Source organism: Vespula pensylvanica, chromosome 2 (genome assembly GCF_014466175.1).
Source record: "Vespula pensylvanica isolate Volc-1 chromosome 2, ASM1446617v1, whole genome shotgun sequence".
In the NCBI taxonomy this organism is placed as follows: domain Eukaryota; kingdom Metazoa; phylum Arthropoda; class Insecta; order Hymenoptera; family Vespidae; genus Vespula; species Vespula pensylvanica.
This window is the reverse complement of record NC_057686.1, coordinates 12,692,231-12,715,611: the sequence shown is the minus strand read 5'-3', so window position 1 is coordinate 12,715,611 and position 23,381 is coordinate 12,692,231. Positions and strand designations below refer to the sequence as shown.

Below are 23,381 nucleotides of genomic sequence, written 5' to 3'. Positions count from 1 at the left end.
ACAACAAAACCTATCAAAGTAGTGGAAAAACGAAATATTTGGGAAAAAGTTACACATTCACAAATATGTTATACTTTCAACTTTGATATTTCGTCGGAAACAATTTTGCGAGTTCGTTTTTATTAATTTTTCAATTCTTTTTACTTTTCCCCCTTTTCCTTTCTGTAGTTTTAATTTATCGATTTTTCACTTCTATTTATGTGAACTGTTTATTCATTACTTTTTCTTTTTTCTTTTCTTTTACGTATAAAGTAGGAGATGATAAAAATTCACAAAATCATCGGAGCGATACCGAACGTGAAAAGAAGAAAAAAGTAGAAAATAAAAATAGAGAGAGGGAAAGAGAGAGAGAGAGAGAGAGAGAGAGAGAGAGAGAGAGAGAGAGAGAGAGAGAGAGAGAGAAAGAGAGAGAGAGAGAGACTCCCTCCCAACGTAGCACTTCTCATCTCATAATTAGAAATTTCAGATAGCTTTCAACGAATTCGTCATTGAGAAATTTTCTACGTCGGAGAGTTTATATATCGATCGAAAATGAAAAAGATGGATAGAGAGAGAGAGAGAGAAAGAGAGGAGGGGGAGAGCTCTTTCACGTTTGCATTCACAAACTTGCTATATCGTAAATTTTCACGTTTCATGGATAACCGAAGCGGCATTGCCACGGGGGTTCCCCTATTTTTAGAAAAACCACGTTATATATCTTCTTCTTCGTCTTTTTCTCTCTCTCTCTCTCTCTCTCTCTCTCTCTCTCTCTCTCTTTCTCTCTCTCCTTTCTCTCTCTATTTTTTATCGAGGCTTTGGTATTTTCAACGAAGCCTATAATCTCGTCGTTCTAACGAATCGGTGCCCTCGAAAAGCTCTCCTTTTGTTCTCACCTTGAATAATAAGGGACGATCGCGCAAATTCCTATTCCCCGTATGATATCCCTTTTCTTTCTATCTCCTCTCTTTTAAGAAAGAAAGAGGAGAGAGAGAGAGAGAGAGAGAGAGAGAGAGAGAGAGAGAGAGAGAGAAAGAGATGAAAGATATCGATCGACGTTCGCTCACTTTTTACACGCGACCGACCTCAAATAGAATTTTGCTCTTCTCTGGAATGAATTCGATGCTCTCTCACTCTTGAAAAAAAAAAAAAATAATAAAAAGAGAGGGAGAGAGAGACAGATAGAGAAAAAATGGAACGACCGGCCTTGAAACGCACCGACAGCGTAGCGTTAGAACGAGAGAAACAAAACGGGCCGGCGAACGCTCAGCGACCTCGATTTTTCCTCTCCAGAGAAAATCGCAGCGCTAAATCCCCCTTATAAATAGTTTTAACGTGCTCTCCGATCGTAATCGCTCTTTGTATTTACTTTACTCATCTTAGCTGTTCGCAACAACCCAGCTCGCCGAAGTTTTGCCACCTTCGCCATCTCTTTTTCTCTTTCCTCTGCCTCCTTTCTAACTCTTTCATTTCTTCTTCATCATTGATAGTCTCAAGTTAGCCGAAAGTTTTACCTTGGATATTTTCCTAGTTGCCCTCGGGATATCTCGATGTAAATAAGGACGCTTGTATTCTCTATTATAATCGGACGCTTGGAAATTGTGCACTTAAATTCTTAGTTAAAGAGAGGTAGAAAGGAAGAGAGAGAGAGAGAGAAAGAGAGAGAGAGAGAGAGAGAGAGAGAGAGAGAGAGAGAGAGAGAGAGAGAGAGAGAGAGAGAAAATAAGACATTTAATCTAACTATGAATGAGAACGAAAACCGAAGATTGTTAGATCGAAAGATAGGTAAAGAATATAATATTTTTCTTTCTTCCTCTCTCTTAATTTTTTTTTCTTTTTTCTTTCTTTCTTTCTTTTTTTTTTTTTTTTTTTAATACAGGTAATAATTTTCAATTGTTATTTTATAAATATATTCAACGCTTTTTAATCGTTATTACATCTTCATCAATAATTTCATCAATATAGCATTAGCATTTCGTGACATTTACATAATTATGCAGGTGCACGTAAAGCGATGAAATCTACGAAATACATACATGTAAAATAACTTGATAAGATATGATTGCAAAGAAATTATTTTTAATTGCTAAATCTTTCTTTTTTTCTTTTTTTTTTCCCGTTTCTCTCTCTCTCTCTCCCTCTCTCTCTCTCTCTCTCTTTCTATCTCTCTATCTCTATTTCTCTCTTTTTTCTTTCTTCCTTAACTCAAGCAAATCTTATTCGCAGTCAAAGAACGTAATGAACGTCTCTGCGATACACGTAACTGTTATAATCGCGTTAAACGAACGAAAGGAAGATGAATGAAAATTTTTTTTGACTTTGCGCTTCCAATTATTCGGTAGGTGAAAGGTTAAAGCGATCGAACGTACCGTCAAAGTTCCGCTTTTTCCGGCTTTTTAAATGGCTCGGCCTCGGAAGTCGACGGGGAGGTACTTCAGTTTAACGCACAGACGAATAAAGGCGTGTATGTCGGTTAATGAGCGTTTTCCGTTATAAAAATGCTGGGCCTTTTGCCTACAGCTATATTTTATTTCTCTCCTTCTCTCTTTCTCTCTCTCTCTCTCATATTCTCTTCTCTAATTTCTTTTTTACTTTTTATTTATTAATTATTTTCTTTCCCTTTTTTTTTATTTTTTTATAACTCCCCTTCGTTAAACGATTCGTTCTCAACCGAGTATCCGGTTATATTTTGCAAGTTTTTTTTTTCGTGCGGAATTCTTATACGATATTGTTCCAACCGAAAAAAAAAAAATAAAAAATTTGGTCCGTCGATCACGTCCGATTTGATATTCGTGTCATTGCGAAACGGAGTATCGGTCTTACGCATACGTTTCATACGAGACGAGACCAGACTGACACGCGAGCTGCGTGTAAGGGAGTAATGCAGAAGGAATGTGGATAATGGCAGTCAATAGGAATCGAATGTCGAACGTACTGCCTACGCAACGGGATTTGACCTCTCTCTCTCTCTCTCTCTCTCTATATATATATATATATATATATATATATATATATATATATGTATATATATCGATTGATAACGTTTTTCTTGTATTCACGAATTCAGGATTTCGTCAAATTCTAATAATTGTGTCGTCGGTCCTCGTTATATAATTCTCAATAGAATCAAAATAAGCACCATAAACTTTTGCACATGTTTTTCTCGGAGAAAAGAAGACTGTCCGTTAATTAAAATTGAAAAATGTAGAATTTTATCATCCGTAAATTCTTGAAATGAAGTAAACGTACGGAAAAGATAAAAGTAAATATTCGTTTAAAGAGAAGATAAAGGAGTCGTTATTTCTGTTTTGTTTTATTCTGTTTAACGATATAATTCTTTTGCGTCTGTGTACATATATACATATATTTTTTTTTATAACTTTAGATCTTGAGACTCTACGAATAGACGTTGAAAATGTCGTTGTTTACAGGAAAATTGTGTGCGACGTGCGTTATGTAAGAGATAACTAACATAAGATCGTGTAGATCCACGTACACGTATCTTGCTTTCGTTCATTATAATGCCATTCGCATTCGTATACACAGCTCGAACTCTAACTGTGTATTCGTAGGAAAAAGGACTTTGTTGAGAGTCTAGTACGTTTCTTCGATGTTTCATTCTTGGAGATTAAGTGAGCAACTATTTTCTATTCGATTACGTAAAGTAGAATCGATATATTCTGAGGCGTATAAACGTGTAATGCAGCATTTATCTCTTTCTTTCATTCTGTCTCTCTCTCTCTCTCTCTCTCTCTCTCTCTCTTTCTTTCTTTCTTTTTTCTTTCTTTTCTTTTATTTATTCTCTTTCCTCTTTTATCTACCTTTCACACTTCCGTAACTTCATAGCTCCTCTTCATTTAATTCTCCCTTCGTTTATCTTTATTCTTTTTTATTTCTTTTTTTCTTCTTTTATTTCTTCTTTTATTCTTTTTATTTCTTTTTCTTTTCACACTGGACTTTTGAAAGAGAAAGAGAGAGAATGTTGAATTTATCTTTATACTCTCCTAGTTCGTTCGTTCATTCATTCATTCATTCATTCATTCATTCATTCATTCATTCATTCATTCATTCATTCATACATACATACATTCTCATATAAATAGTACGAAAATGATGTCACAAAATTCGTCCTCGTGGTATTTGATTCTCGTAAGAAGTGTTAAAACAACTTTTTGAATTTCTATCGAAAGAAGATACTTTCCTTTTAGAATATTATTAAAAGCATTCTTGATGACATTTCTTCTTCTTTTTCTTTTTCTTCTTCCTCTTCTTATTTTTATTTTTATTCTTATTCTTATTCTTTCCTTCTTTTTCTTTTCTTTCTTTAATTTTATTTTCGAATCTCTGCTTACAACATGGATTAAAATAATTTGTAATTTAAATTTCAAATGATATCAACACGTCGGATAGGCATCGATGATTCGCGAAAAAGGAAGTTGAGATAAAACAGAAGAGTTTACATTTTCTCTCGAGTTTCGATATTTTTCTAATGGCTTTGATCGCACGTGTTGCTTTCTGTTGATTTAAATGAACGTGTTTGTAATCGATCGTAAAATATGTTCGTAGTAAACGATTCTCTTGTAAATTTGTCGAAATTCGTACATTTATCGAATCGATCGATTATGTTAGAAAATAATTGGGCAAGCGCAGTTTTTGTCGACGAGTTTGACAAATTTCCAAAGATCTGTTAACGATAATAAAAGTATTATTGATGATATGTTATTAATCGTATCTCGTACAAATTTATGTGAAACGATAATAATGTATATTCAAACATAGCTATATCGGCAGCCTGATCAGGAAACTTTATAGGTGTACTTACTTTCCTATAAATTGCGTTCGTTATCAAAGATGAGCATAGCATTTTTATTTTTTTTTTTTTCTGTTATTATACATAAACAGACATGTCCTTAAATTAGACTAGTTTTCCATAATTGGCAATTTTCCTCGAATCGAGCTAAATCGAAAGAAATTGGTTCTGACGTGAGTTAACGTTAAATAAAAAATAAAAAAAGACGAAAAAGAGAAACAGACATCTATTCACCCATCCATCCATCCATCCATCCATCCATCCATCCATCCATCCATCCATCCATCCAATCGTTTCATCATAGCGACATAATAGTCATGATAGAAAGAGAAGAAAGAAACAAGCAAGAAAGAAAAAAAAGGTGCACGCGAGTTAGAGTTAGCGTTTTGCATGGCATACCCGATGGCATTGCAAGGTCGTCGAGAGTCTTCTAGCTCGGCAAGCCGCAAAAGAGACTCCTCGCTTGTTGGAAAATACCAACTGAAGAAACGACTTTACTGTCCGTGTAAATCGCATCTTTTCTGTACTACCCGTGCCAAAGAATGATGTCAGTCCGAGACAAATCTCTTGCGTAATCGACACGGACGAGCTGCTTAACCGATCTTACACCATCTCCAACTTTATCGAAATGCAAATAAGTTTATGTATCGCGGAAATAAACAAAATCGTTTATCGTTCACATTTAACAACTAAGTTCTACGTCTAAATTCATAAATTTCTTTCTCTGTATATATATATATATATATATTTTTAATCTTGTTTTTACATATTTTAATATATTAATTAATTAATAATATCAACACAAGAAAGAGATAGTATCGCTCGTAACATGTGAATATTAAATATACAGGAATTCTTTCCTTTTCACTTTTTATTCTTCCTAAGAATTTTAAACTCATTCCACATCTATGAATATACCAAGTGAGTCACTTATACCTGGAAATTTCAATATCTTGATTACTTTATTGATTGTATTGAGAATAGAAACAAATTATTAAGAAAGAGCTTTGTTCTTTTCTTTTTGTTTTTCTTTTCTTTTCTTTTTTTTTTCTTTTTCTTTTTACGAGTCGATGCAATAAATGTGAATTACCTGTAGGGCCATATTTTCTTGTATTGTCTCCAATTTTAGACAATGAAGTTTTTCACGACAGAAAAATTTATTATTAGCAAATATTTCAAGAAAATTGTTATTAACCTTACTATTCGAAGGGAATAAATCTTAAAATAAAATGTTCAAAGGGCAAAGCAGAGTTAGTTCGAGGTTGACGGCTTACCTATTCTAATCAAGGGATTAACGCAGATCCAAGGCAATATTTCTTCGAAGTCATTCGGCTAACAGTAAATTTACCTTTTTCCTTTCGATTCCCGAGGCGAGGGATATTAAGGTAAATCAGAATAGCTACTAACACCGACTGGAACGATCTTCACAGATGATTTACGATGTTCACGGATGATTTGCGATATTCACGAACGAACGAGCCAACGGATGAGCTCGAGCTTGCCTAGGAAACGTCGGTTGACGTTGATAACGGTTAGTCATTCTTCGTGGTGTAAACTTTTATTCTTTCCAATGACAATTATTTAATCACTTGTTAATCCAATTTTTCTTTTTCTCTTCAAAGAAAGTATCCTTTTGGATCGAGAACACCGTGAAAGTTATCACGAGATTTCCATTTTCGATTTTCACAACGTAGCACAATGCTAATACCAGAAATAAGTTTCAGCTTTAAGTTTGAAGTTTAGATATGAGATAAACGTTTAAGTAATTTCAAGGGGTCTCATTGTGTACAAGTACCGTTTCATTGTAACAAACTCTTTACTTATTCAATCCGATATTTCTTTTTGAAGAACTAAGAAATGGTATTGCTACCTGAAAATATATTTCAAGATAGATAGCCAGAGAAAATCTATTTAAAGAAAAGCCACCTGTAGAAAGACCTGCTACCTGCAGGAAAGCAGTTAATTACTTTAGGATAACAATAAAAATTGATTTCTAAGTCGAGTCCTCGAGTCAACCATTTAATCCATCGAATAACCAAAATGGTAATGCACTTAAAGAGAAAAGAGTTAAGCTCACGCTTAATATATATTTTATGAAGGAGAAACTCGTAGAATTTTATTATCGACGAAACGTCGTTGCAATTAAAAGAAATAAAATTGGAATCTCTCGTACGTTTTGGGTCTCGTAATAACTTCTCCCAGGCTTGTTTTTCCACGGTTTCTCTATCAGCCAGTTCGCGTTCATACGAAGAAACGAATTAATGTTACCTTTTATGGCGGTTTTCGTGATCGAAAGAAAGAGTAGGCGCGCGTGCACCGACTCGGCAGGTGAAGCCGGCGTCAAGCCATATTCAGCCATCTTCGGTAACGATGATAGAGGGAGGAGGACGGGGAGGAGGAGGAGGAGGGGGGGGGAGGTGGCAACGATCAGCTGACTTTTAGTTGGCTGCTTATCGCTCGACATTGAAAGCGATTGCAAGAAACGTTGACGCTTATAGTCGTTCAAAATGAACGCATTATAATTTATCACTTTTCTTTTGCGTTATATATAACGCGTCACTCTTCGAGATAAGAATTCTAGAAGACCGAAACTGCTGTTATTAAACAGGAACCTTGTTCCGTGACGTCACTCGAGTTAAAGTAGATATGTGTATCATCGTTATTTCTACTTCAAGCGTATTCATGTTTTATCATTCGTACTTAGCTTTGAAACAATTTGTATATTTGAGTTACGATAACTTATCGAAAGTGAAGAATTTCGTTCTCTAAATATACGTATAATTATGTATATGTATTATTTTCTTTTCTTTCGTTGTTTTAGTCGTTTCTTTTTTTAGTTAGTATAACATAGTATATCTATGTTTCGATAATTTTATCCATCGATTTTATTGGATTTTTGATATTACTTACTATATACGAATGGATGACTGTATGTATAGGAACGGATGCGTTTAAAGATATAAAGTAAAGATCTCGTTCGAGCCTCGTTCGAGGTGTTATCGATAAAAAGTCAAGGAATTCATAGAAAAGCAAAATAACAGAATCTCCCGAGTCGGTCGTAGTCTCTTGGAGTTAAAACAGGTGAGAGCCACCAAGTTGTCTTCGTTCGTCTTCGACATCGTCGTCATCGTCGTCGTCGTCGTTTCACAAGTATTCGTTCCCCACTCTTCTATCATGGCAATGAGCGACGACGGTCGAGAGTGCGAAAAGAGAGGAAAAGAAAAAGGAAGAGGGGATGGGGGAAGGCATTAAGGAGAGGGGTCGAGTTCTTCTCTCTACTTCGAAGTCAGTCAGCGTACTAAGTCAGTGTGCATAGCTCGATAGTCAGTCAGTCGAGTGCCGTTCTCGTAAACGACACAACAACACAACAACAACAACAACTACAACTAACAACAACTACAACTAACAACAACAACATCGTTGGTGAAAGTTAGCCGTCTCGTTCTCTCTTAATTCGCTCGCTTTCGATTATTATCGATAATCGTTTGGGAAAGCGAAAGCCAAGATAGATGGGAGCGTTTGCCTTTGGTTATCATCGTCATTTCAGTTAGTAGTGTTAAAAGAATATAAATGCAAATGATCGACCTTCGAAACGGCGGCCGCGGTACGACGATCGAGTCTCGACTACATCGGACTTGAGAATTTTATCGAGTCGAGCGTGTCGAGCGAGAGAGCTGGCCTGCCTGTGGATATTCGATACGCGGCTGATATCGAATGATCCTTTCGAGGAGCAACCGATTCTCGTAATTCAAGAATCTCTCTCTCAGTCGCTCGTGTTCAACGAGATCTTTTCAAACGAAACGAAGAAGGAACGACGGGGCCCGGTATCACCGCCGTCTGTGCCAACACTGTGCACGAAAGTGATTTTTCAGTCGAGGAACAAGATTTTCAACAAGTTTTTCCTCTACCGTTTGCCCCGTTTCCTTGGTCGGTCCTTTGTAATATAGTGCGAGAATCTAAACGTGGTGATCTCTCTCGTACTATATGAGATTAGATATTGAGTGAAATCCGACGAGTTTATTTTCCAATAATATCGTTAACGCACAGTGCCAGGATAATAGTGACATGGGCGGTGGTGTCAGGATGAACAGGGAAATTCCTAGCAGTACTCTTGCGACCTTGAGAGGTATTCTGGTCAGTTCCTTGTCTAGGGAAAACCTTGGTCCGAATGATCTTTCCACGATACACGAAAACGTCAGGCTTCGACCACCGAGGAAGGTTCACTTTCGCGAAGGTAAACTACTTTTTCTTATATTGTTGATCGTTCGTTTGCAATGAATCTATTTTTGAATGACGATGACAATTATTTTTCATGGTTTTCTTCAAGGCTATAAAATACGTGTAACGTGAATGTTATAAAAACATTTATAAATATTTTATATGTATGTATGTATGTATGTATGTATGATGTACGTATGTATATATGTATGTATGTATAATCGATATGTAACGAATCGTTTGTTCGAGCTCCTATCAATATTTTTATCGTTTCATTGAAAAGGACCATATGATTGAAATGTCAAAAGTTCTCTTCCAGATCCTCCTATGTATTATACGTAAACAAACATACATCGTTTATTCTATGAGCAATAAAACCGTCTGCTTGTCACGTGGATAAGAATACATCGAACACGCTGAATTTAATGGCCCTTGAAAGACGAATAAAGTATCACGTCGAGAAAGCAACGATGAGAGAAGGAAGATACGTCTACTCCCTCCTCGTCCCTCTCTCCTCTCTCTCTCTCTCTCTCTCTCTCTCTCTCTCTCTCTTTAGCTCTATCTCTAGCTCTACCTCTACCTCTTTCTCTCTATCTCTCTCTTTACTCGGTCTACATCGTCTCGAAACTTTCGATCCAAATGCCAATACTCTCGAGCGTTTGCCTCCTGCTCGTGTGCTCGAGTTTACTGACGTTAGAATTGTGGGAGGAATAGTGGGAGAGGGTGGGAGAGGGCACTTAGATTGCCACGTCGCGTCGTAATTAAACCATCGACGCGCTTCGACGATTTTCTTCCTGGACTATCAACGAGATAATGCCATGGCTAAGACTCCTTAGATCTCGCCGAAACGCTCGAGCTTTTCAACTCGATGTACTTCAAGAGAAAGAGAAAAAGTGAAAGAGAAAGAGAGAGAGAGAAAGAAAGAGAGAGAGAGAGAGAGAGAGAGAGAGAGAGAGAGAGAGAGAGAGAACTGATTGGCCCGTCGATCTTTTCTTTCGATTCAATGGGTTCCTTTTTTTTGTGTGTGGGAGAGATGAGGATTTCACATCTCGAATTTTTTTCTTTTCTTTTCTCTTTTTGCCTTCTCTTTCTTTCTTCTTTCCTTTCTTTCTTTTTTCATTTTCCTTCTTTTCTTCTTTTTTTTCTTCTTTTAAATTCCTCTTTTTCTTTCTTTCCGATAACATGTAGCAGTGTAGCAAATCGTAAGGTTCGATGAGAGACAGAGAGAGAGAGAGAGAGAGAGAGAGAATTTCAAGGAAAGATTGAAATTCAAAAACGAACGATGCGAGCCACCCGTTCATGAGGTTATAACCTCGTCGTTGAGATTGTGTGTGTGTGTGTGTGTGTGTATGTGTGTATGTGTGATATCCAGAAGGATCAAACCTTCCAGGCTAATCTATGTTACATATTGACGAGTCCCTTCCTGGCTCTCCACTGGCTCTCCTCTCGTTTTCGAGTATTAGAGGATCGATACGATAGATTCTAAGCATTAATCCGAAATGCGTGGATTAGGAATAACGGTTGATATAAATTAATCTATAGAATCATGATATGTTCTTGTTATGTCGACGATGATAGATCAATAAGCAAAATTATATGATCTATTTCTACCCATTACTCGTATACCAACAAATATACACATATAAGCTCATTGCAGTGATATTTGTTGGTCTCGAATTTCTCGAAATTTGATAATTTTATTTGAATTTATAAATACGTGTGATTAAGAAATTTATCGTTAGCAACGATGAGTAATGCTTATCGCAAATAGATATCCTATGGAAATAAAATTTCAAGGGGAAAAAAAAAAAGAAAAAAAGAAAAGAAAAGAAAATACTTAAAAAAAAAAAAAATATGTAAAGAGATTTCTTTTTTTTTTGTTTTGTTTTTTAGTTTTTCTCTTTCTTTTTTGTTATTGATCTACTTCATATTATTCACTTTTGAAATGTCCCGTGTATATGCATCTGCGCCACGATCGTTTGTCAAAGCGTCCGTACTCGAAAATAATTGAAATACTCGTTGACGAAATGATTCGATGTAACGAGATCGTTTCGATCGATCGATCTTTGTACGAAATCAGTCGAGTGCTACAGCAACGAGTTTGGACAAATTCGTATGAGCCAAGCGTTGTTTTGCGGATGGGCAAGTTTGATCGTGGGTGTCGAAGGAAAATTTAAAAAACAAAACAAAGCAAAACAAAACAAAAAAATCCTTGATAACCCCTATTGACGCGTTCGTTTTATACCGAATAGCCATCGAGGGGTAGATCAGCCTCGAGCGAGTGTACACGGAAATTGGAAATCGGAAATGGAAAGTTTTGCTACGGCTTCCGGAGTAGAATTGCGAGAGGAACGGAGAAGGCTATTCGTGTCAGTGTTTCTCAATCCATCTATCTTCTATAATGTAAAGAACTTTCGGTGAGAAAACGATATCTCCATTTCTATGCGAAAATGCATCATTATATACTAAAACGTTTTTATGAATTTATCACGGTCATGTGTGTGTGATGTATGTATGTATGCATGTGTGTATGTATGTATGTATGTATACATTATGTATATATAAACATCGCGATAACGGGTTGGGTAAACAAGCATCCTCCTTTTCTTATTCTTATCTATTCGACGCTATTTGTGTCGGTTAAATATTTCGAGAGATACGATTCTGAAATGCGTTATGAAACTAAACAAAAATGTCATTTCGTAGCAATATTCAAAGAGAAAAAAATAATAATAAAAATCGTTTTGTTAATGTTCATAAAAGCACGATTTTTAACTGGATCGCATTGTTTTTCTTCTTTTTTTGCTTTTGTAGAACATTTTTTATCAACGATAAAGGACCCGATAATGTGAAGGGAAGGAAAATCACTTTGCGTGATTGATTTGTATTTGTCAAGAGATCGAGAAAAACTCTCTCTCTTTCTCTCTTCCTCATGCAAGAAAGGCGCGTGCGAATGGGAACGATACGATCGTTTAATTGGGGCGTGGATCGATTTATCCCGTAATTAACAATCACCGGGGCGAAGGCAATGGTGTCGAAACTAGTCTCTTCCCTCGAGGCACTTTCCTCTCTAATCGATGTGTACGACTATCGATCGATTCATCCTCTTCTCTTCTTTCTGTCGAAACTTCGTTGAGCAAAGTGCAAGTCTGCGTTCGGTAGGAGTAATGCACGCATTCGTTTAAGTCTCTATATATTCTCTCGTTCTCGTCGGCTCGTCCTTGTTTTCTTCGTTACTACGGGAACAAACAAATTAATTAGATTTCTAACGATATTATCTTTATACCGTGCACGTTTTATTTCGATCGTTTATATCAGATATGTATTTGATGTATATATACTTACTTGTTTTAAACGATCATTTTATATCATACAAATTTATCTAATTGATTCAATATTAATAAATACTGTTCTATTGTAATAAACTATTTTCGTGTAAATAATAAACACATTTGTGAATCAATCCGATAGCAAAATTATGGAAAATAATATAATTTAAAATACCGTTTTTATTCGATTGATTCATAAATAACGTATGACCGAATCATATTGCGAGTATATACATTTCTTATTTATATTTATATCAATTATGAATCAAAACGATCTTATGATCTAGATTTTTAATAATATACGTAAATATACGTATTTGTGATTCGAATGAAAAGAAAAATATTTTCAGAATGTTTTATGCGTTAATAATGTCTATCAAATTAGAGAAAGTTTCTTCGTCTAATAATCATGAATGAGATTTCCTATTAACATTCTCATTTTCTTCCGTCATTAATCACGCTAGTAAACTACATATGTATCTACGTTACGATCATAAGATATCTAACCATCGCTTTGGGGAATATCGACTATGTTGAGAAACACGATGTCGTCTCGCGTGCGTCGTTCGTTCGGATAAGTTCGTTATGATTTTAAAGGAGAGTTTTTAAACGTCGACCTCTCGCATCGATCGATCCTCTCGTGTCTCACGTCCTTCTCGTTGAATGAGAAAGATGAAAGAAAGAAAGAGGAAAAAAAATGAAATATGAGGGATGAAACGTTTCGATCGTTGCGCTCGAGCGTTGCCTTCATCTGCATTGCGCCAAAACGAGTATAGGGAGTCGAGTCAACGGCGTTATCGCGTTACGTTACGCGATCACGATAACAGAGAAGTTTAACGAACGTGTTACCTCATTTTCTTTTGTTTTGGGTAAGTGCCGAATCGCAAAGTGCCCGTGATTAGAAGATTTAGAGCAACTACAGGTGGTCGAAAGTTTCGCGTAGAGTTTTAACGTTAACGATTTCGAAAGTACGAAACAAATCTAGTTTCATATTTTATTCGTTCTCTTTTTTTTTTCCATTTTGATGCTGATTTTGATTTTGATTTTGATTTCGATTTCGATTTTGTTTCGTCTGTCTTTATTTTTCACTTATTTATTTTTGTTGTTTCTTTTTTATTTCCCTTTTTTTTCTTCCTCTTTTTTTTTCTCGCGAACGTCGTAGGCCCGTCGCGATGATCGATCGATCGATCGATCGATAGATAGCTGGAGAAATACCGAGTATCTTTCTTTCACATCGTTAGGACATATAGTGAGATACGAATTCGATTTGTTTCGAGTGGAAGCATTTCGTACTTCCGATGGACGTCGTCGGATGTTGCGATTGGCATCTTGATTGACGCCCTTCAGTGAGACGCTCATTCTCGTCCTTTTTATTCAGTTTGTCAGTACAGAGACAGCGGCATCGGTGAAAGTCCATCATCGAGGGTTTAATATTAATTTGAAATTTTTCCCATCAACGCTATTAATCGATCTTTTGTCTCGGTATTGTCGTACTAATTAGAAAATTAATTGAGATTATCTTTATGAAGAAAAGAAAAAACAAATTCATTTTTTTTTTCTTTCGTATGTGTAAATACATATATAGACACATACGTACCTATCAAATTTATAAACCTTTCTACAATTTCTTACAATCACCCTGTATATGTATATATACGTATATTACTTTCAAGAAGAGCAACGGCATAGAACAAAGTCGAGAATTGCTCTCTTGATTATTTAGAACGACTCGGTAGGCGATCGTTTCAAAAGGTAAAAGCATTGTCCTTTCTCGTTTATCGTCGCGAACCGGAAATCATGATATCCACGGGAATGTGCAAGCGCTACTGTATAAGTTCATAGAGAGTTAGCGCTACTATTCCGATTTTACTTCATGCATCTTAATCCTAGCATTGTTAGCGTCATAGAATTCGTGAATCACAAACGGGCACACGATATCCTTTCTCTGTTCATAGTGTATACGGATCAAAGAGATTATCCTGGACCGACCATTGCTGGTAGCGCTGAGTATTCTTTCTCTCTCTCTGTCTGTCTCTCTCCTTGTTTTTCTCGTAAAATATGCGAACATAATTTACTTTTTGGAAACGAACTAACGCACGAGCAGAGAGTTACTTTTTCCTCGTTGAAAAGTGAAAAATGAAAAATAAATAAAAAAAAAGAAGAGAAAAAAAGAGGAGAAATAAAAGAATGATCTTTTCCGTGCTTAAATCTCGTCGAGTTTGATTAGCATAATAAAGATGTAGAAGAAAATAAAGAGATAGAGAGAGAGAGAGAGAGAGAGAGACAAAGAATGGAACTTTTCAAGCGGTTCGAGAAATTCACTTTAAAGATCCATCTCTAAAGTTAAGGAAACCTCAACGTGTCTATATTCTTGGTTTGTTGAAAATGAAAATGAACATTTTCCATTTAACCAGGTTGTTGAGTATCTAAGACGTTTGGAATGAATCAAAAGCATCTACGATCGAACTAGCTATTCGAAAAGCTTCGTTTTTTTTTCTTTTTTTATTTTTTTGGAAGAAGCTCGATTTTCTTTAGGAATAGTTCGATACGTAACATTTACACGCTATTATCCAAGATATTCGATACTTTTCGTAAGTAATACACACACATACACACACATACACGCACGTAAATTCGCGTGTTTTTCTCTTACGTTCACGTAGCCGCGAGCTATAGGTAAAGTAAGCCTTTTGGTACGTTTCCAAGTTTGGTATGCGAGTAAAAAGAAGAAAGAGGGAGAGAGAGAGAGAAAGAGAAAGATAGATAGATAGAGATAGCTAGTTGCTAGATTAAGAGGAGCTTTTCACCTTAGGCGAAGACGCACTCCGCTTTTGGCAGTTATTAATGCACCCGGGAAGCAATCTCGAAGCTAACGAAAGTGCTAACTTGGCCGAGTTAAATCTCTTTCTTTTCTATAGCATCTTTTATATACTTGAGATGTCTACTGAATTTTACTAATTGTTATCTATCGATAGAAAATAAAAAAGAAAAGAAAGGAAATAACACCAGATATGATTTATTTTCCGTATAAGATAATCCGAAATGATCGTAGATCAAAGAAAATATTTGAAATAGATTGCAACATTTTGCACGAACTTTTTGTTATAATATTCTTACGATATATACGACATATCAAACGATATATATATATATATATACACTTTTTTTTCTGTTAGAATTTTCTATTATTCTATAATAATATTTCAAAGTAATACCATCGTAAAGGATCACATTTTCTTAAGAGATTGGCTAGGTATTTAGATAGGTGATGAAATAAGGAAAAAAGAAGGAAAGACGATGATATCTGACGAATGGAGAAGAAGGAAGTATCGATCTATCTTGTGTACTATGTAGATAGATCGATACATCGATAGAGAAGAATCTCTGTGTCAAAGAGATGAACCATCACTGGTAAACCATCGTAGAAGGTAGAATAAGGGTTGCTCGATAACTCTACTACTTACTTGGCTCTGTCGACGGAACGGCAACGACATTGGCTGTGGGAACAAAGAAAGCTGCGCTATCGACGTTATCTCGATCGAATAAAAACGTCGAACGTTTCTCTGTTACCTCTTGACATAAATCTTCGGACTACAATAAAGGAAGCTGGTGCTGCGGTAACGAACGATACCTTCGATCGTTAATGTCTCCGATGCACTGGTCACAAATTTTTTCTTTCTTTCTCTCTCCATCCCTCTTTTTACATACTTCTTCGATTTATGAAACCCGAACGTTCAAAATTTTACGACTGTTTTCTATCGAGTCCGTTTAAAGTCTCCAGGACGTGCCTGGAATGAATTCACTTTTCCTCGAGATATCGTATGTCGTTTAACGTCTCGTCTCAAGCAAAAAAATCGATGAGGGATGAACGATCCCTCGAAAGCTTTAAAATTCGCGACAAGTTTAAGGCTTATTATGAAATTTTACTCGAGCAAACATCGATGTCATTCGATACTGAATACGTCAGATTTGCTAAGACTTCAGTTTTTAAGAAGATCATCCTGTATTTAAGAATTTGATTTTAATTACGAGGAAGTTTGTTTCTCGTATAAATGAGGAAAATATACAGAGGAATAGTGTGAGCTGTTAAAGATTCTCTCTCTCTCTCTCTCTCTCTCTCTCTTCTTTTGTAGGATTTTTCGGGAAGAGAAGAAATCGATCAAAAGCTATTTTTTTCTTTTCGCTTCGACTTACGTTTATCATGGTAGTCCCCTATCCCATTTTTCTTTCTCTCTTTCTCTCTCTCTCTCTCTCTCTCTCTCTCTTCTCCTTTCGAGTTCGTTGGCCGAAAGGGAAAAATTTTTCTCGCGACTTGAATTTTTGCAGTAAGTCGGTCGAGTCCCGTCGCAGATTTTCTAGCCTCATCTTTTCGAGCGTGGAAAAAAAATGCACGCGCGGAGGATGGTTCTGATATATCGGAATAAATCTCGCTAGGTGCTTTCATGAAAAATCCCTTTATCGGTGCCGTGGCAGACGAACCGATTCACCTTCTTTCTCTCTCTTTCTCTCATTCTATACTCTACATTACATATATATATATATATATATATATATATATAGTACACACACACACACACACTTTCTATATACAATCACAGTCGGAGATGCGGCTGCCAGCAATTTCATCGGTATATTCTTGCTGCAATTCATGCAACGTTCGCGAATATTTCGGCGTTTAGGAGCCTCCGGGATACAAGCGAGACACCAAAATGCTAACCATCGATGTTTCGAGTCATTATACTCAGCTTGATCGTTGATAAGCAATTGCTTCTGGTATCGTGACGGTGCATAGTGAATCGTGCTTTTTTATATCCGTCTTGACTACTAGCCCTTTGGGCACGTTCGATCGTTCTACTTTCCCTCCCCCTCACGACACTCTGTATTTCTTTTTCTTTCTTTCTTTCTTTTTTTTTTCTTTCTAATACTCTTTCTCTTTTTCTCGTAGTTTTCTTTTCTCCTTCGGTTCACTTCACTTTAGTTCGATAACGTAGATAATAAAAATCCATACGGTATCTACCGTTTCCGGATTAACGTAGTATGAAGTAATAATCGGATCGTTTTTCAATCGGCAACATCTTTAAATTCTACTCTTCTTTTCTCTACTCATTTGGCTCGAACATGAATCCGATGTAATACCGAGTTCTTCCAATGGAATTTCATAGCACGTTAAACCTTTACGGTTCTCGGCTTGGTGATTCGGTCATTATCCAATACAAATCCAAAACGTTCGACGATGCATCGTACAATCGGCTTAAAAAAGGGAACTCATCGTTTCGTCGAGGAAATCACTGGTCTTTATCCTATGTCTTTCTCGCTCAGTTCGGCCACTCTAAATTGTTTGTTATTTACGTAAAGAGAGAAAGAGACAGATAGACAGACAGACATACAAAGAAAGAGAGAGAGAGAGAGAGAAATAGAGTAGCCATTTTTCCTACTCGAACGGCGATCTAGAACGCTCTTACGAAAGTATCTTCTCGATTCGGTCCGATTTCCTCTGGTCTTCATCTAGCTTCTTTCTTTCTTTTTGTCCCCTTTTTTCTTCTCTCTCTCTCTCTCTCTCTCTCTCTCTCTCTCTCTCTCTCTCTCTCTCTCTCTCTCTTCCTTTATATATATATATATATACATATATTTTTTATTATCAGTGTCTCTTGTCCCGTCGAAGAGGCACGTAGTAAGAAGAAACGACGTTTGGAAAAATCTCGTTTTTCTCGGTTGTATTATTCTGGCTGTTATCCAAGCATCTCGTTGTTGTGCCTATCGAATTATCTTTTCTAATCAAAGTGTATGTTCGTGGCTTGGAAGACAAATCGTATATCTAAGAGAAGTAATAGGTTAGTACATTGAAAGAGATTAGGAAATATAAGCCGTGCGTAAGAAAACTCCGTAGAAGGAGGATGACTTGCTTGCTCTACCGTATAACTTACTCTAGTCGGCGGAGTCATATCGATCGTTGGATAAAAGCATCGAGAAAGACGACAAATGGTCGTTCCACGTACGTGCCTTTCCTTCATTCTACCTTCTCTTATGGCACGTACTCGTCGCGAGACTACCTGTCACTTGCGTCGAAATTCCTACCAAGTCCTGCCGTGATATCCTTCCAGCTAGTTTGGTATTATTCCATTCCCTTTGGATTTCTCGAAGATATGAAAGGAAATTCTGAACGTTAATGAAAATATTTCTTATTATTAGATTAAAAAGAGGACGTGCGAAACTTGCGGATAGGTTGTTAATATTTCTTATTCATATTATCTTTTATTTATATCAATAATATAATTTTATTTCTATATTTTTTATTTATATTATCTTTTATTCATAACACTATTTTTAATTATATTCAAATGGATATATCAAAAGTTTTCATTTCTAAGAAAAATCTTAATTGGATAATTAAATCAATTGTTTTTCGAATGACTTCTTTTTCTTCCCTTTATTTTATTTTATTTTATTTTATTTTATTTTATTTTATTTTATAACATAGATCCATTCGTATTAAAATGAAGATGCGTTTGTACGACACGAGAATTGTGCGTTATTATTAATTGGAAGATAACGAAAGAGAAGATATCATGACTATAAAATATTTCAAAAGAAAAATGTCGAGGAAATGAAAAGAATATCTTAATGAACGAAGTACTATTGTTATTTCAGAAAAGCATTAGACACGGTTTCGTCGTTGTCGTAGGTATTCATCGGTGCTTAATAACCGTACCTACGAAATCATTAACTTCTCTTATGTGCCGGCTGTTAAAGAGCGAGAACGCGTTGTTTCGCATTGTATTGGAACGCGATAGGGTAGATACCTTCGTACGTACGTATGCTTGTGACAAATATGAGACGTTGCATGCTCGCGTCACGTCGTGCGGAAACTCGATAAGACTCGGAATTAACGAGGAAACGCGAGGATTTCTCGAATGATCGCCTTTTGTATATTCGAGGATCGTATCGAGCTGAATTCGAACGTTCCTGCAATTTAATCTTACATATTATCGTCCAATTACCATTCTAACATGAACTTATTCTCATGATTTTTTTATTATTATTCCTTTTTCTTTTTTCTCTTCATTTTTTCTTTTTTTTTTTTTTTTTTTATAATGAACAAACTTTAAACCTAGATCATTGATCTAACGATCGCCGTTACGATTTCCTACGACGGTTACGTATAAAAGAACGTTACTTATTTTTCCCATTTGATTCATGTCAAAGTCCTTGGAATACTCTTGAGTATGTCTTGAGCAATATACGTACGAGAAAACTAATTACTTCGCAAACAAGAATTGTCGTTTGGTCACGAGCGTAATTTTCTTGCTCGTGGATGCGAAAGACTCTCTCTCTCTCTCTCTCTCTCTCTCTCTCTCTCTCTCTCTCCTCTTTTTCTCTTTCTCTTTCTCTCATTATTTCTAAAGAAAGAAAACGAGAAAAGTTAAGGAAACATCTTAACAAACACCGACTGTCTTCTTCCTTCTATATTGAAATAGGAAGCAAAGAGCTCGCATAGAATTCAGTTGTACGAAACCAACAGCTCGATCGGGCGTTCCTCGTAATGCTTGTCGTCTTTGACACGCGAATCTCAGGAACGCTTAGAATATGAGAGAGACGCGTCTGCGGACGCGAGATATGTACGTCTCTCATTAGGGAAATGTGGCTTGAAGCTTGAAGATGACAAGAGGAGATCGGAGGCGGATCAGGGGAGGATCGAGGATCTCGGTGGATCCTGGTGAACACTGGTTGCAACAATCTCTTTCGTTTGATACAGCTTATCGGTTCGTTTTCTCTTGAAATTTTTCCGTAGAAAAGATGAAAACTGCAGTTTATCTTTTCTGGTTAACTCCGTTAACGTCGTCCATTTGGAATTTACGATACGACGCTTTCCCTGTGTACGCGAGGAGAGTCATCATTTTATTTTCTTTTTGAATTATCGTCCAGCGCGAAATCTCTGCCGATTCTTTCTCTATATCTCTCTCTCTCTCTTTCTTTTAAATATATATATATATATATATATAGAGAGAGAGAGAGAGAGAGAGAGATTCGCATGGTTGGCCAAAATTTTCAAACACTTTTTCTACTGGTACCAATCATGTTTACCCAACGTTATCAAATTTTGAAGAGCAATTGACTTACAGAAATATACTACGATAGTAAATCGTATCTAAACGGCCATTTCGGAAGCTCACGAACCATCGCAAATTTCAAACGATCAATTTCCGATTGTATCATCCTATAAAGTGTGAATCGTATAACACGTTCGATCGAGAATTGCTAGCTTCAAATTTATCGCTTATCTTGTATGCGTGTACTTTCTAATATTCTTTTTTCACATCTTATTAAAAAATTTACACACACACACACTATTTATAAGTTCTTAATTAGCCTAATTATAACTTTATTGTTTAAAGATAATCACGTTTTTTTTTCTCCCGAGGCACGATCAAAATATAATGGATTACGAAGCCCTATCACTTTCTCAGACGTCGTTGGTAAACCGTTTGTCTATTTTTCCAAGATGAACGTGAAGCTTTAAGATCGCTTAGGTGTTAAAAAAAAAAAATAGTTAAAAGAGAGAGAGAGAGAGAGAGAGAGAGAGAGAGAGAGAGAGAGAGAGAGAGAGAGAAAATGAAAGAAAGACACACCTGGTACCTTAAAAAAGAGCAGGTCGATCATCAGCAAGGAAAGCGACACGCGGTGCTGTCGTCCGTAAAAGTTTTGCCTTTGTGGTAATCGGTTCACGCGGCTGCGCACGTTGACTAGAATCTTCAAGGTTATCGTTCCACTAGTACATAAGGCAAAGGGTAGTCGAGAAAGGTATGGAACGTTACTTACCGAATCAGACTGTACTATTTCCCTTCTTTTCTACGTTTCATTCCAAAAGTATCGAAAATAAAATTTTGTCTCCTCTTTGTTACCTATCGAAACGTTCGAAATTCGAGAACAATAATAATAACAAAAAAAAAAACGTCGACGACCTTGAGTGGAAGGTCACGCGTTGGAGAGAGTCAATACGAAGCTTATCTCGTGAAGAGAGGGAGAATGATACGGGGAGATAGGGAAGGAAGATGGCCGAAAAATTCATCGAAGTGAAGAAGGAAGTAAAAAAGAGAAGAAAAAAGGAGAAGATAGAAGAAGATAGCAGATAAAAAAAAGAAATAGGTAGAAGTGAGAAATGGGAGAGCGGTGTCATTAGGCATAGGACAGAGGTTGCCGTCGGTCAACCCCTGACGATTTTAGTGCTGACTATGGGTGGTAGCGAGAGAAGAGAAGAGAAGAGAAGAGAAGAGAAGAGAAGAGAAGAGAAGAGAACAGGAGGAAGAGGAATAGGATGATGAAGAGAGGTAGGGGTAGGAAAAGGGTAGGAAGGGGTTGTAGTCTCGGTGGCGCGGAGTCGTGGCTGATCGATGCGACGGCAGTGCCGCCAGGTGGCGGAGATGTAGAGGCTGATGCAAAAGGGGTAACAGGGGGTTGGAAAAGGGTGGCAGTGGCCCTGCACTCTCTCCTCCTCTTAACACTCCTCCTCGACGTTTTCCTAGTGTACCCCACCACCGGCAATAGCACTACCACCACCACCACCACCACCACCACCACCACCACCACCACCACCACCACCACCACCATCGCCACCATTGCCATCAGCACCAGCTCCGTTATACTACGTGTACGCACGTACTAACCGAGCGGCGCACGTTGGAGCGGAGCGGCGCAGATTTCGAGAGGACGACGCGAGTCTCGACGACGACGGACGACTACAACGACTACAACGACTACGACGACTACGACGACTACGACTACGACGACTACAACGACTACAACGACTACGACGACTACGACGACGAAAACGGACTTTCTCTCTTTTCTCTCCTCTCAGTTCTCGCCTGGATACCGTCCGGTTGAGAGGTAGGCCGGCCTCCGGAGTACAGAGACGCTCGTGCGCAACACGCAAACTCTCTTATACGGCATACACCATCACCTACACGCTCTCACACCCACACTTAGAGATATACACATATACGTACAAACACTAACACGGATCGGCGAGCGTCGATCCTCCTCTTACTCGCGGCGATGGCCGAGCTTTCGCGACAGTCACGCGTTATGTCCGATCGTGCGATCGTTTTCCTCCTCGACAAGGTATCATCGTGACGATTGCTCCTCTTATCGAGAGAGGAAAGACGACACTGTCCGGTGATTCCCTTTGACGAAGTGCCGGAGTAAAAGTGACCGTTCGTTCTTCTCTTCTCTTCTCTTCTCTTTTCTTCTCTTCTATTTTTTTTCTAATCTTTATCGCGCGTGTTTTTTTCTCTGTCTGTCTATTTCTCTCTCTATCTATCTACCTGTCTGTCTGTCTGTCTCTCTGTTTGTCTGTTTTTTTCTCTCTCTCTCTTTTTGTCTCTTTTTATTTTTCTCTCTTTTCATCTCTCTTTCTCGGATCGTCTTTCAGTCACGTGGACCTCGCACAGGAATCCTTAGTTCCCAAAAGTATCTCGAAACGACTCGATCTCCTTGCAATTTTTTCCCATCTAAAGTCGTCGTTACCGAAGAAAAAAATTCTTTAGTTCGATAAGATCTTATGGTGCTCGTTAGTGGTGATTAATCGAATCTCTTTGATGAGTTCGAAGTAAGTTCAGGCATGGTTGTCTTTTGCTCGTTAACTTTCTCTCTGTCACCGTAATGCGGATAGACGGAGACATATCTTATAATTTATCTTTCGAAAGGAATTTCGGTGAATAACGGGGAGATAAAGCAACGACGTTTCAACGCGAATGGTGCACGGCCTCTCACCGTTCCTCGTGAAATAATAAGCCGCAGTAAATTAGCTCGAGCTTGGTGGTGACTTTACTTCGTAGAGCACGCGACTGCACTTAGTTCTTCCTTGACTGTGCCAACTCTTACTTTTTCTTCTTCTTTCTCTCTATATATCTATCTATCTCTGTCTATTTCTCTTTCTTGTTTTATCTATTTAGGTTATTCACGGCAAGTCTACGATCAATTCGAAGGAACGAAACTAGAAATGTACGCTCTCAAACCTATAAAAAGATGTTCCATGTTCTCGGCCCAGA

General features: G+C 37.3%; 1 protein-coding gene and 1 long non-coding RNA gene across 23 annotated transcripts in view; both read left to right on the top strand.

Moving 5' to 3' along the window:
• The window catches only part of LOC122637828 (MAP7 domain-containing protein 2-like), a 95,173-nt gene that overhangs the window by 29,980 nt on the left and 41,812 nt on the right, over positions 1 to 23,381 (top strand). The window contains exons 1-2 of one of the 22 annotated variants that reach the window (XM_043830255.1): positions 8,177 to 8,332; positions 8,834 to 9,020. The exons of 18 other annotated variants lie outside the window; for them this stretch is intronic. In XM_043830255.1, coding sequence (XP_043686190.1) covers positions 8,852 to 9,020 — 169 coding nt within the window. In that variant the 5' untranslated portion in view covers positions 8,177 to 8,332; positions 8,834 to 8,851. Of the gene's footprint in view, positions 1 to 8,176; positions 9,021 to 23,381 lie in introns of those variants that run through there. 3 more of the 22 variants (XM_043830254.1, XM_043830257.1, XM_043830264.1) reach the window with 3 other exon arrangements.
• Positions 20,927 to 23,381, top strand: part of LOC122637835 — a 6,226-nt gene continuing 3,771 nt past the window's right edge. The window contains exons 1-2 of the long non-coding RNA XR_006329303.1: positions 20,927 to 22,544; positions 22,763 to 23,381. The exon at positions 22,763 to 23,381 is cut by the window's right edge and continues 529 nt beyond it. This is a non-coding gene — a long non-coding RNA (uncharacterized LOC122637835). The remainder of the gene's footprint in view (positions 22,545 to 22,762) is intronic.